Source organism: Ranitomeya variabilis, chromosome 4, assembly GCF_051348905.1.
Source record: "Ranitomeya variabilis isolate aRanVar5 chromosome 4, aRanVar5.hap1, whole genome shotgun sequence".
In the NCBI taxonomy this organism is placed as follows: domain Eukaryota; kingdom Metazoa; phylum Chordata; class Amphibia; order Anura; family Dendrobatidae; genus Ranitomeya; species Ranitomeya variabilis.
Window position 1 is genome coordinate 715359594 of NC_135235.1, and position 12484 is coordinate 715372077.

Sequence of the window (12484 nt, forward strand, 5' to 3'; positions counted from 1 at the left end):
CCGGCCGCGCGGCCGGAAGCGTTCGCACCGCTGACCCCCGTCACATGATCCCGGGTCTTCGGTGCATTGCCATAACATCCTGAGGTCTCCCTGAGAACGTTATGGTTGTTGATGGCAGATTGCTGTGAGCGCCACCCTGTGGTCAGTGCTCGTAGCAATGCTGCATTTCTGCTACATACTGTAGAGGTGATCTGTGCTTCACCTCTATGTAGCAGAGGCGATCATGTAGTGCATGCCTCTAGTCTCCTATGGAGGCTATTGAAGCATGCCAAAACAAAAAATGTGTTTAAAAATATAAAAAAAATATAAAAGTTCAAATCACCCCCCTTTCGCCCCAATCAAAATAAACCAATAAAAAAAAAAAAATGAAACCTACACATGTTTGGTATGGCCACGTTCAGAATCACCCGATCTATCAATAAATAAAAAGGATTAACCTGATCGCTAAACGGCGTAATGAAAAAAAATCAAAAAGCCAAAATTACATTTTTCTGGTCGCCGCAACATTGCATTAAAATGTAATAACGGGCGATCAAAATAACATATCTGCACAAAAGTGGTATCATTAAAAACGCCAGCTTGGCACGCAAAAACTGAGCCCTCACCCAACCCCAGATCACGAAAATTGGAGACGCTACAGGTATCGGAAAATTGCGCAATTTTTTTTTTTATTTTTTTTTTAGCAAATTTGGGAATTTTTTTTCACCACTTAGATAAAAAAAACCTAGACATGTTTGGTGTCTATGAACTCGTAATGTCCTGGAGAATCATAATATCAGGTCAGTTTTAGCATTTAGTGAACCTAGCAAAAAAGCCAAACAAAAAACAAGTGTGGTACTGCACTTTTTTTGCAATTTCATCGCACTTGTTACACCTCATGGCAAAACCAATGGTATCGTTCAAAAGTAGATCTCATCCCACAAACAAATAAGCCCTCACGTGGCCATATTGACGGAAAAATAAAAAAGTTATGGCTCTGGAAAAAGGGGAGCGAAAAACGAAAAAAGCTCCGGGGGTTAAGTGGTTAAATAATAAGCATCACAAATCAGTAAATAACACGGACATGTTTGTGTCAATATAATCGTAACGACCCGCACAACGCAGCGATCAGATTATTTACAGGAATCTGTAAATTATGGGGAAAACTGGCGTACTTGATATTTTTCTCTATTAGGGTATGTTTCCACGTTCAGTTTTGCTTCAGGCTTTGGTCAGGATTTTATGCAGGTAAAATCCTGACCAAAACTGCACCTGAGGTCACTGGCAGGTCACCTGCGGTGTTCCTGCGTGTTTTGCTCATAGTAGCAACATGCTGCGTTTAGAACAAACGCACCACGCATGCGTTTTCGCGGCAAAAACGCATGCGTTTTTTAACGCATAGTGGAGTCTGGATTTCATGAAATCCCCTCCACTATGCTGTAACATCTGGACGCTGCATTTTTGACGCTGCGGAAAAACGCAGCGTCAAAAACGCAGCGTTTCCTGAACGTGGAAACATACCCTTATACCTATAAAATAATGTAATAAACTAATGCTGAGGCCGTGTTCACATGTTCTTTGTTCTGCAGGAGTCCGCACCAGGTGACGCAGTGACAATCTTCTCTGATTATTGTGTATTTGCTGCGTATCTTTTATGCGTTTTCCCCCATATTTGATGCGTGTTTGGGCAGATATGAAGCCGCGTTTAACACTTTATTAATAGTACAGAAAAGCTTTGATTCTGCGCTTATAAATGTAACGGCGTTTTTTTCTCTTCATACATTTTGTTTCTTCTTACGTTTTTGTCAGAAGAAGCTTATAGAGAAAAAATGCATCAAACCCCAGAGTTCAGGAAGCTTTTTTAAGAACTGCGCCGCTATTAGGGTATGTGCACATGTCAGGATTTCTTGCAGAAAATTCCTGCAGAAAACCGGACATTTTCTGCAAGAAATCCACATGCATTTTTTTCGCGTTTTTCTCGCGTTTTTGTGCGTTTTTTCCCCAATGCATTAAATAGCGGGAAAAACGTGAAAAATCCGCAAAATTAATGAACATGCTGCGTTTTTTTACCGTGAAGTGTTTTTTTGCGGAAAAAAAACGCATCATGTGCACCAAAATTGCGGAATGCATTCTAATTGATGAGATGCATATGTATGCGTTTTTTATGTGTTTTTATAGCGAAAAAAAGGGAAAAAAATGCAAAGATTGCACACAGCCTTAGGATCCAGCACTCAGTATCTCACATTATGTAACAGTCAGTATTTCTCTATATGTCGTCCCTCCGCCTGTTACCGCTGTTCTTCCTTCCCCTTTTCTTTCCTTGCCTTTCCCATTCCTTTTCTTCCCCTCCGGCCTCTTGAATGTTTTACATATAAGGTCTTATATATGTACCTTAACCTCTTCCCCTCACATATCTTGTACAGACCAATATTTTTCATTGTCCTACTCTTTCATTTTTCCCTTTTCCCCATTTCCTTAATAAAGCATATTTCCCTCCCCCTTCTCATCCTTAACCCTTTCCCCCCTGTATTTTGCCTCTATCTTTCATCCCTTTATATTTCCCCTTTTTGCTGTTATTTGGTTCCTGTTGGTGTCGATATTACTGGGTATTTATAATCCGTCTCCTCCTTTTTCTTTACCCAATTTATGTAAAAAATCCTTAATAAAAACTCCTTTCACAAAGAAGGCGCCTGCTGTTCCCCAAGGACGCGGCTGATCTGTGCGGTTTTGGGGCTTTTTTTTCTCGTCTTCTATGTGGAGCCTAATAAAAACGCAGGTAAAAAACTGCAGAAACTTTATTAATTGTAGAATCAAAGCTTTTCTGTACTATAAAAAGCATTAAAACCGCGGCTTCACATCTGCACCAAAAACGCATCAAATGTTAGGAGTTTGGTGCGAATCCTGCAGAAAACAAAAAACACAGTATTTCTGCACCGTGTGAACACGGCCGTACAGACACAACAAAGCCGGATGCCGTATAGTGACGCTACATAAAGATGAGAAAGTTCTGGAGGCTCCGACTGTGAATGAAGGAACAAACAATAATCCCCAGGTCCCACGTGCTGGACCAGAAACCCCTGAATCCACCTCCTGCTCCCCTCTAGTCCCAACTATCCCGGATACAGCGGACTGTCTGGAATTTGGGTCTACGCCCTGCAGTCTCAGTCGTCTGCTGAATTTCCCTCAGTACCAGCGCCCCTCTGACAACTCCTCCTGTCAGGGCAGAAAGAAATGGTAAATGTGCGTGGATTGGAGTGTGGCCAAAATTTGCTATGTGCGCCGCATGCTCTGTGCTTCAAAATTTGGGACACGTGCACAATTACTTGGTGTAACACTGGTGGATGTGGACCCCCTGCACTACGGGCCGGACTTACCCTGGAGGGGTGTAACTAGATGTCCACCAGGTCTTCACTACAGCTACTGGTGGGGAGGACAGGATGGACAGCAGGTAGACACCAGGTACTACTCCAGGGTAGTCCCCAGGACTGGAGCAGCTGATCAGGGGTCAGAGACACAAGTGTGAGGAACAACAGGAACCCCCAACTGGACACAAGCAGAATGAACTGCCTAGGAACTAACAGTCAGCAGAGCGGTGGGTGGAGCTGCCTAATATAGGACCTGCCGGCAGGGGATAGGCTGGGGAACCTAATCTCTGAAGGACACAGCAGGGTTATATTCCTGTAGAGACCGGCCAATCCCCCCTAATGCAACATGCTGAGAAGCCGTGCGGTGACCATAGTGAGTAGGGAGGCGCTGAGAGGGCAGGTGAGGTACCACCGTGACACCTGGGTAGGAGCCCACTCAGATGTTTCCCCCTGAGCTGCGCCTCAGAACAAATGTAATATTATCTTCACAGCCAAGTGATAAATCAGTGACACCGGTGGGATAAAAATGCCCATTACCCCCTGAGATGACTTCCCTGGAGGGTACAGTGTCCAAAATGGGGTCACTTTAGGGGGTTGTATGTCTTCACACACCTCGGGGGCTTTGTAATTGGCCCCCACAAGCGAGGACTGCCAAATTACTGCTCCAAAAGCAAAACAGTGACTCTCCCCATTGGAGCCCGGCCGTGTGCAGTCATTTCTGGCCTCATGTTTGGGAGAAATTTCCGTATAAATTGTGGCTCCATTTTACTTTGCGAAATTGAAAAATTTAGATCTAAAACATTTTAGTGGAAAAAAATAATTTTTCCATGACCCAGAAATATAAAGATCTATGATGTAATGGTGGGAAGAAAATGCCCCCCACACCCAGATGGATTCCCTGAGGACAGTGGATCTGTAATGGGGTCACTTTGGGGGAGGAGGGGGGGGTCGCTGTTCTGGCCGCTGCACATTATTCCAGGCAAATGTAAAATCCAGAAACCAAACAGTGATTCTTCCCTCCGGAGCCGCGAGATCTCCTGCCACATTCTGGGGGTCGCCTCATTCTCCAGAAATTACCTTATAAATTGTGCAGCGCCTTATAAGATATTCCTGCCCACAGCGCCCCCATCCAGCGAGTGTCTGAGAAAGGTCATTACACCGAAACATCACCATGTTCACGTGTTATATACTGCCCTCTCCTTACACCTCGTACACACACGGCTCTGCTCCGTACACCTTACACACACGGCTCTGCTCCGTACACCTCACACACACGGCTCTGCTCCGTACACCTCACACACACGGCTCTGCTCCGTACACCTCACACACACGGCTCTGCTCCGTACACCTCACACACACGGCTCTGCTCCGTACACCTCACACACACGGCTCTGCTCCGTACACCTCACACACACGGCTCTGCTCCGTACACCTCACACACACGGCTCTGCTCCGTACACCTCACACACACGGCTCTGCTCCGTACACCTCACACACACGGCTCTGCTCCGTACACCTCACACACACGGCTCCGCTCCGTACACCTCACACACACGGCTCCGCTCCGTACACCTCACACACACGGCTCCGCTCCGTACACCTCACACACACGGCTCCGCTCCGTACACCTCACACACACGGCTCCGCTCCGTACACCTCGTACACACACGGCTCCGCTCCGTACACCTCGTACACACACGGCTCCGCTCCGTACACCTCGTACACACACGGCTCCGCTCCGTACACCTCACACACACGGCTCCGCTCCGTACACCTCGTACACACACGGCTCCGCTCCGTACACCTCGTACACACACGGCTCCGCTCCGTACACCTCGTACACACACGGCTCCGCTCCGTACACCTCGTACACACACGGCTCCGCTCCGTACACCTTGTACACACTTGGCTCCGCTCCGTACACCTCGTACACACACGGCTCTGCTACATCCACACTGTAAACCCCTCCTGACCTCACACATAAACTTCCCCTCATCCAGCACCATGACAACCAGCACAGCAGAGTCCTGCATACACTGAGGCCCCTGATCATGTGACCCTGACTCCTCCCCTCCTGTGACCTCATCACAGGTCCTGTGCGCACAGTGCAGCCATTCAGCTCCTCTGCTGGAGTTGCCCTTTAAGATCAGGTAACGTTTGGCAGAAGTCTCCTGCAGTAAGTGATTGGATCCTGCAGATCTCTGGAGGTGCGGATCTCGGGCCTCGGTCACTTTCTTGTGCCCCACGGTACATTAACCCCAATTACCTTCCAAGTCTGTGATACTTTCTCTCCCCTGAGCCCTCAGTGATATTACAGACGGGAGTTTCCAGAGCGCTGGATTCCGGGCAGTCCTAGTGCTGACTGAGCCGTGCGCCTCCATCTATAGTTCTGGTGTTAGGTGGTGGAGCCGCTCTTTCCTCTGCATTGGACGCGGAGATGACTTCTAGTCGGTTGTGTGGCGCAGGTCTCCTGGCAGTGTGCTCCGGGCGCGCTCCGGCCTATCACAGGGGCAGCACCTGCACTTCTGCAAACATCCCCAGCCAATAGCCGGATGTGTCAGAGGCTGCAGACCGTTACACTGCATCCACTGCAGAAGATCTCAGTAGTTTGCTTAGCAGACGAGTGGCCACCTCCCTGCTGCTAGTGGCCACACCTGGACCTGAGTGTGATATACTTGCTGCTTCCAAGTGCGGGTGATATTTTCTATTTGCACGTTCCTGTTGAGGCCTGGAGCTGCAGCAGTCACCTAGCGTCCTCTGTGGAGTTTGAAGGACGACGATGTTTCTCTCTGCGTCTACTCAAACTATGTTTCCCCTTGTTTTGTGTATCCTAGCTGTCTTTAGCTGTAGTGGGGAGTGACTAGCGCTATCCTGTCCTTCCCGTTGCAGGACTTATCGCCAGGATCAGGCAACGATTATGTATCCTGCTCGGCGATAATTGCGGACCCTATGTAGAGACAATAGGGCAGACAGGGTGACGATAGATCTGTCTAGGGGTCTTCATTTCCCCCTTCCCTAGCGTTTGGTTCCCTTTCCCTTATCCCTTCATGTTGCTCATAGCCTTTCCTTCACGTTGCATGACGGAGATGTTTGATATTTAAGGCTCCCTCCATTATTGGGAGGTACCTTAGCACCTTTAGTAATCAGTGTGTTTTCTGCTACTTAGTTGTAAGGTCCCTGTACCTGATCCCTGATCCCTCACTGACCTGCCCCCTATTTTACACACTGAATGTAATATGTTTTGAAGAAAAATAATTTCACATTCAGCAGGTAGGTGCCAGTGGCAACTGCTGTGCCATAGCACGATCACATCTACAATACTCATTTAAATTTTTTTATTTGGTGATATAAACTTATTAACCCCTCTGTGACCTTTGACGTACTATCCCGTCGAGGTGACCTGGGCCTATCTGACCCTTGACGGGATAGTACGTCATAGCCGATCGGCCGCGCTCACGGGGGGAGCGCGGCCGATCGCGGCCGGGTGTCAGCTGCATATCGCAGCTGACATCCGGCACTATGTGCCAGGAGCGGTCACGGACCGCCCCCGGCACATTAACCCCCGGCACACCGCGATCAAACATGATCGCGATGTGCCGGCGATGCAGGGAAGCATCGCGCAGGGAGAGGGCTCCCTGCGGGCTTCCCTGAGCCCCCCGCAGCAACGCGATGTGATCGCGTTGCTGCGAGGGTCTTACCTCCCTCCCTGCCTGCTCCAGACCCGGATCCAAGATGGCCGCGGATCCGGGTCCTGCAGGGAGGGAGGTGGCTTCACAGAAGCCTGCTCAGAGCAGGCACTGTGAAGCAGCCTGCACTTCAATCAGATCGGTGAGCTGTCAGAGTGCTATGCAAACTGGCAGATCACCGATCTGTATTGTCCCCCCCTGGGGCAAAGTAAAAAAGTAAAAAAAAAAATTTCCAAATGTGTAAAAAAAAATAAAAAAAAATATTCCAAAATAATGAAAAAAAAAAAAAATATATTATTCCCATAAATACATTTCTTTACCTAAATATAAAAAAAACAAAACAATAAAAGTACACATATATAGTATCGCCGCGTCTGTAACGACCCGACCTATAAAACTGGCCCACTCGTTAACCCCTTCAGTAAACACCGTAAGAAAAAAAAAAAAAAAACGAGGCAAAAAACAACGCTTTATTATCATACCGCCGAACAAAAAGTGGAATAACACGCGATCAAAAAGACAGATATAAATAACCATGGTACCGCTGAAAGCGTCATCTTGTCCCGCAAATAACGAGCCACCATACAGCATCATCAGCAGAAAAATAAAAAAGTTATAGTCCTGAGAATAAAGCGATGCAAAAATAATTATTTTTTCCATAAAATAGTTTTTATCGTATAAAAGCGCCAAAACATAAAAAAAATAATATAAATGAGATATCGCTGTAATCGTACTGACCCGAAGAATAAAACTGCTTTATCAATTTTACCAAACGCGGAACGGTATAAACGCCTCCCCCAAAAGAAATTCATGAATAGCTGGTTTTTGGTCATTCTGCCTCACAAAAATCGGAATAAAAAGCGATCAAAAAATGTGACGTGCCCAAAAATGTTACCAATAAAAACGTCAACTCGTCCCGCAAAAAACAAGACCTCACATGACTCTGTGGACCAAAATATGGAACATTTATAGCTCTCAAAATGTGGTAACGCAAAAAATATTTTTTGCAATAAAAAGCGTCTTTCAGTGTGTGACGGCTGCCAATCATAAAAATCCGCTAAAAAACCCGCTATAAAAGTAAATCAAACCCCCCTTCATCACCCCCTTAGTTAGGGAAAAATAAAAAAAAAGTATTTATTTCCATTTTCCCATTAGGGTTAGGGCTAGGGTTGGGGCTAGGGTTAAGGCTACAGTTAGGGTTGGGGCTAAAGTTAGGGTTAGGGTTGGGGCTAAAGTTACGGTTAGGGTTTAGATTACATTTACGGTTGGGAATAGGGTTGGGATTAGGGTTAGGGGTGTGTCAGGGTTAGAGGTGTGGTTAGGGTTACTGTTGGGATTAGGGTTAGGGGTGTGTTTGGATTAGGGTTTCAGTTATAATTGGGGGGTTTCCACTGTTTCGGCACATCAGGGGCTCTCCAAACGCGACATGGCGTCCGATCTCAATTCCAGCCAATTCTGCGTTGAAAAAGTAAAACAGTGCTCCTTCCCTTCCGAGCTCTCCCGTGTGCCCAAACAGGGGTTTACCCCAACATATGGGGTATCAGCGTACTCAGGACAAATAGAACAACAACCTTTGGGGTCCAATTTCTCCTGTTACCCCTAGGAAAATACAAAACTGGGGGCTAAAAAATAATTTTTGTGGGAAAAAAAAGGATTTTTTATTTTCACGGCTCTGCGTTATAAACTGTAGTGAAACACTTGGGGGTTCAAAGTTCTTACAACACATCTAGATAAGTTCCTTGGGGGGTCTAGTTTCCAAAATGGGGTCACTTGTGCGGGGCTTCTACTGTTTAGGTACATTAGGGGCTCTGCAAACGCAATGTGACGCCTGCAGACCATTCCATCTAAGTCTGCATTCCAAATGGCGCTCCTTCCCTTCCGAGCCCTCCCATGCATCCAAACGGTGGTTCCCCCCACATATGGGGTATCAGCGCACTCAGGACAAATTGGACAACAACTTTTAGGGTCCAATTTCTCCTGTTACCCTCGTGAAAATACAAAACTGGGGGCTGAAAAATAATTTTTGTGGGAAAAAATTTTTGTTTTATTTTTACGGCTCTGCATTATAAACTTCTGTGAAGCCCTTGGTGGGTCAAAGCGCTCACCACACATCTAGATAAGTTCCTTAGGGGGTCTACTTTCCAACATGGTGTCACTTGTGGGGGATTTCTACTGTTTAAGTACATTAGGGGCTCTGCAAACGCAATGTGACGCCTGCAGACCATTCCATCTAAGTCTGCATTCCAAATGGCGCTCCTTCACTTCCGAGCTCTTCCATGCGTCCAAACGGTGGTTTCCCCCCACATATTGGGTATCAGCACACTCAGGACAAATTGGACAACAACTTTTAGGGTCCAATTTCTCCTGTTACCCTCGGGAAAATACAAAACTGGGGGCTGAAAAATAATTTTTGTGGGAAAAAATTTTTGTTTTATTTTTACGGCTCTGCATTATAAACTTCTGTGAAGCCCTTGGTGGGTCAAAGCGCTCACCACACATCTAGATAAGTTCCTTAGGGGGTCTACTTTCCAACATGGTGTCACTTGTGGGGGATTTCTACTGTTTAAGTACATTAGGGGCTCTGCAAACGCAATGTGACGCCTGCAGACCATTCCATCTAAGTCTGCATTCCAAATGGCGCTCCTTCACTTCCGAGCCCTTCCATGCGTCCAAACGGTGGTTTCCCCCCACATATTGGGTATCAGCGCACTCAGGACAAATTGGACAACAACTTTTAGGGTCCAATTTCTCCTGTTACCCTCGGGAAAATACAAAACTGGGGGCTGAAAAATAATTTTTGTGGGAAAAAATTTTTGTTTTATTTTTACGGCTCTGCATTATAAACTTCTGTGAAGCCCTTGGTGGGTCAAAGCGCTCACCACACATCTAGATAAGTTCCTTAGGGGGTCTACTTTCCAACATGGTGTCACTTGTGGGGGATTTCTACTGTTTAAGTACATTAGGGGCTCTGCAAACGCAATGTGACGCCTGCAGACCATTCCATCTAAGTCTGCATTCCAAATGGCGCTCCTTCACTTCCGAGCCCTCCCATGCGCCCAAACAGTGGTTCTCCCCACATATGGTATATCATCGCATTCAGGACAACTTGGACAACAGATTTTGGGGTCCAATTTCTCCTGCTACCCTCGGGAAAATACAAAACTGGGGGCTAAAAAAATAATTTTTGTGGGAAAAAATTTTTGTTTTATTTTTACGGCTCTGCATTATTAACTTCTGTGAAGCCCTTGGTGGGTCAAAGCGCTCAAAACACATCTAGATAAGTTCCTTAGGGGGTCTACTTTCCAAAATGGTGTCACTTGTGGGGGGTTTCAATGTTTAGGCACATCAGTGGCTCTCCAAATGCAACATGGCGTCCCATCTCAATTCCTGTCAATTTTGCATTGAAAAGTCAAACGGTGCTACTTCCCTTCCGAGCTCTCCCATGCGCCCAAACAGTGGTTTATCGCCACATATGGGGTATCAGCGTACTCAGGACAAATTGTGCAACAACTGTTGGGGTCCAATTTCTTCTCTTACCCTTGGGAAAATAAAAAATTGGGGGCGAAAAATAATTTTTGTGAAAAAATATGATTTTTTATTTTTACGGTTCTGCATTATAAACTTCTGTGAAGTACTTGGTGGGTCAAAGTGCTCACCACACCTCTAGAGAAGTTCCTTAGGGGGTCTACTTTCCAAAATGGTGTCACTTGTGGGGGGTTTCAATGTTTAGGCACATCAGGGGCTCCCCAAACGCAACATGGCGTCCCATCTCAATTCCAGTCAATTTTGCATTGAAAAGTCAAATGGCGCTCCTTCGCTTCCGAGCTCTGTCATGCGCCCAAACAGTGGTTTACCCCCACATATGGGGTATCGGCGTACTCAGGACAAATTGTACAACAAATTTTGGGGTCCATTTTCTCCTGTTACCCTTGGTAAAATAAAACAAATTGGAGCTGAAGTAAATTTTTTGTGAAAAAAAGTTAAATGTTCATTTTTATTTAAACATTCCAAAAATTCCTGTGAAGCACCAGAAGGGTTAATAAACTTCTTGAATATGGTTTTGAGCACCTTGAGGGGTGCAGTTTTTAGAATGGTGTCACACATGGGTATTTTCTATCATATAGACCCCTCAAAATGACTTCAAATGAGATGTGGTCCCTAAAAAAAAATGGTGTTGTAAAAATGAGAAATTGCTGGTCAACTTTTAACCCTTATAACTCCCTAACAAAAAAAAATTTTGTTCCAAAATTGTGCTGATGTAAAGTAGGCATGTGGGAAATGTTACTTATTAAGTATTTTGCATGACATATCTCTGTGATTTAAGGGCATAAAAATTCAAAGTTGGAAAATTGCAAAATTTTAAAATTTTCGCCAAATTTCCATTTTTTCTGCAAATAAACGCAGGTAATATCAAAGAAATTTTACCACTATCATGAAGTACAATATGTTACGAGAAAACAATGTCAGAATCGCCAAGATCCGTTGAAGCGTTCCAGAGTTATAACCTCATAAAGGGACAGTGGTCAGAATTGTAAAAATTGGCCCGGTCCATAACGTGCAAACCACCCTTGGGGGTGAAGGGGTTAAAAAAAAATAAAAATCTCTCTCAAAATGGCCCCAGCCGCGCCTGTGCAGTGGCATCTATTTGCGATCTTATAGATGTTACTGCACAGGCACCGCCGGTGCCATCTTGGAGGAGTAATTTTTTTCCCTCTAACAAAATGGCACGGTCAGCACCTGAGTGGTAACATCCATCAGATCACCATAGATGCTGCTGCACAGGTGCGGCCGGCGCAATTTTGAGATTTTTTTTTCTGAATAAGTTTATATCGTCAAATATAATAATTAAAAGGACATTATAGATGTGAACATGCTATGGCGCAGGCACCGTCGCCCCCACTGGAACCTGCCTGCTGAATATGAGTTTATTTTTTTTAAAACATATGATATTCAGTATGTAAAATAGGGGGCAGGTCAGCGAGGGATCAGTGACCTGTCAGAAGCCATCAGTATGAATATGTAAGCAGAGCACCACGTAGAGCCCCGCTCTCAGGCCGCCCCGAACCACGAGAATCTCATTAACTGAAAATTGCAAATAAAGATTAAACAACAACCACAAGATGGATTTCATCAACCAAGGTATCAAAGTATTAGTATAATGTCGCCTGTGTGTAGGTTACTATGCACAATCCAGCTGACAGGGTCCCTTTAAATCCTGTTGATCAGAGGGGCACTGGCCATTCAGAAGCTCTTCCCTTATCTCTGGCCAAGTTGGATTACACGTAACTGTAATAAGCAAATCTGGAAGGCTGTATATCCGAACATGTGTCATGGCCTCCTGAGCGTACTCGTGCTTATGTCTGGGACTTCCTGTAAAAGTAGCCAGTAAAATAACCATTCACCCAATGTCCACCACGTTGCCATAATTGGCAATAGCATTTCTTAAATTACTGT

The 12484-nt window shown here is 45.6% G+C and overlaps 1 protein-coding gene across 1 annotated transcript in view; it reads left to right on the plus strand.

The window, feature by feature from the left end:
• Nucleotides 1-687: 687 nt before the first annotated feature.
• LOC143766576 (uncharacterized) overlaps nt 688-12484 on the plus strand; it is a 75304-nt gene continuing 63507 nt past the window's right edge. Inside the window, exon 1 of the mRNA XM_077254351.1 lies at nt 688-3744. Within this exon, the coding sequence (XP_077110466.1) occupies nt 3691-3744 (54 nt within the window). The 5' untranslated portion in view covers nt 688-3690. The remainder of the gene's footprint in view (nt 3745-12484) is intronic.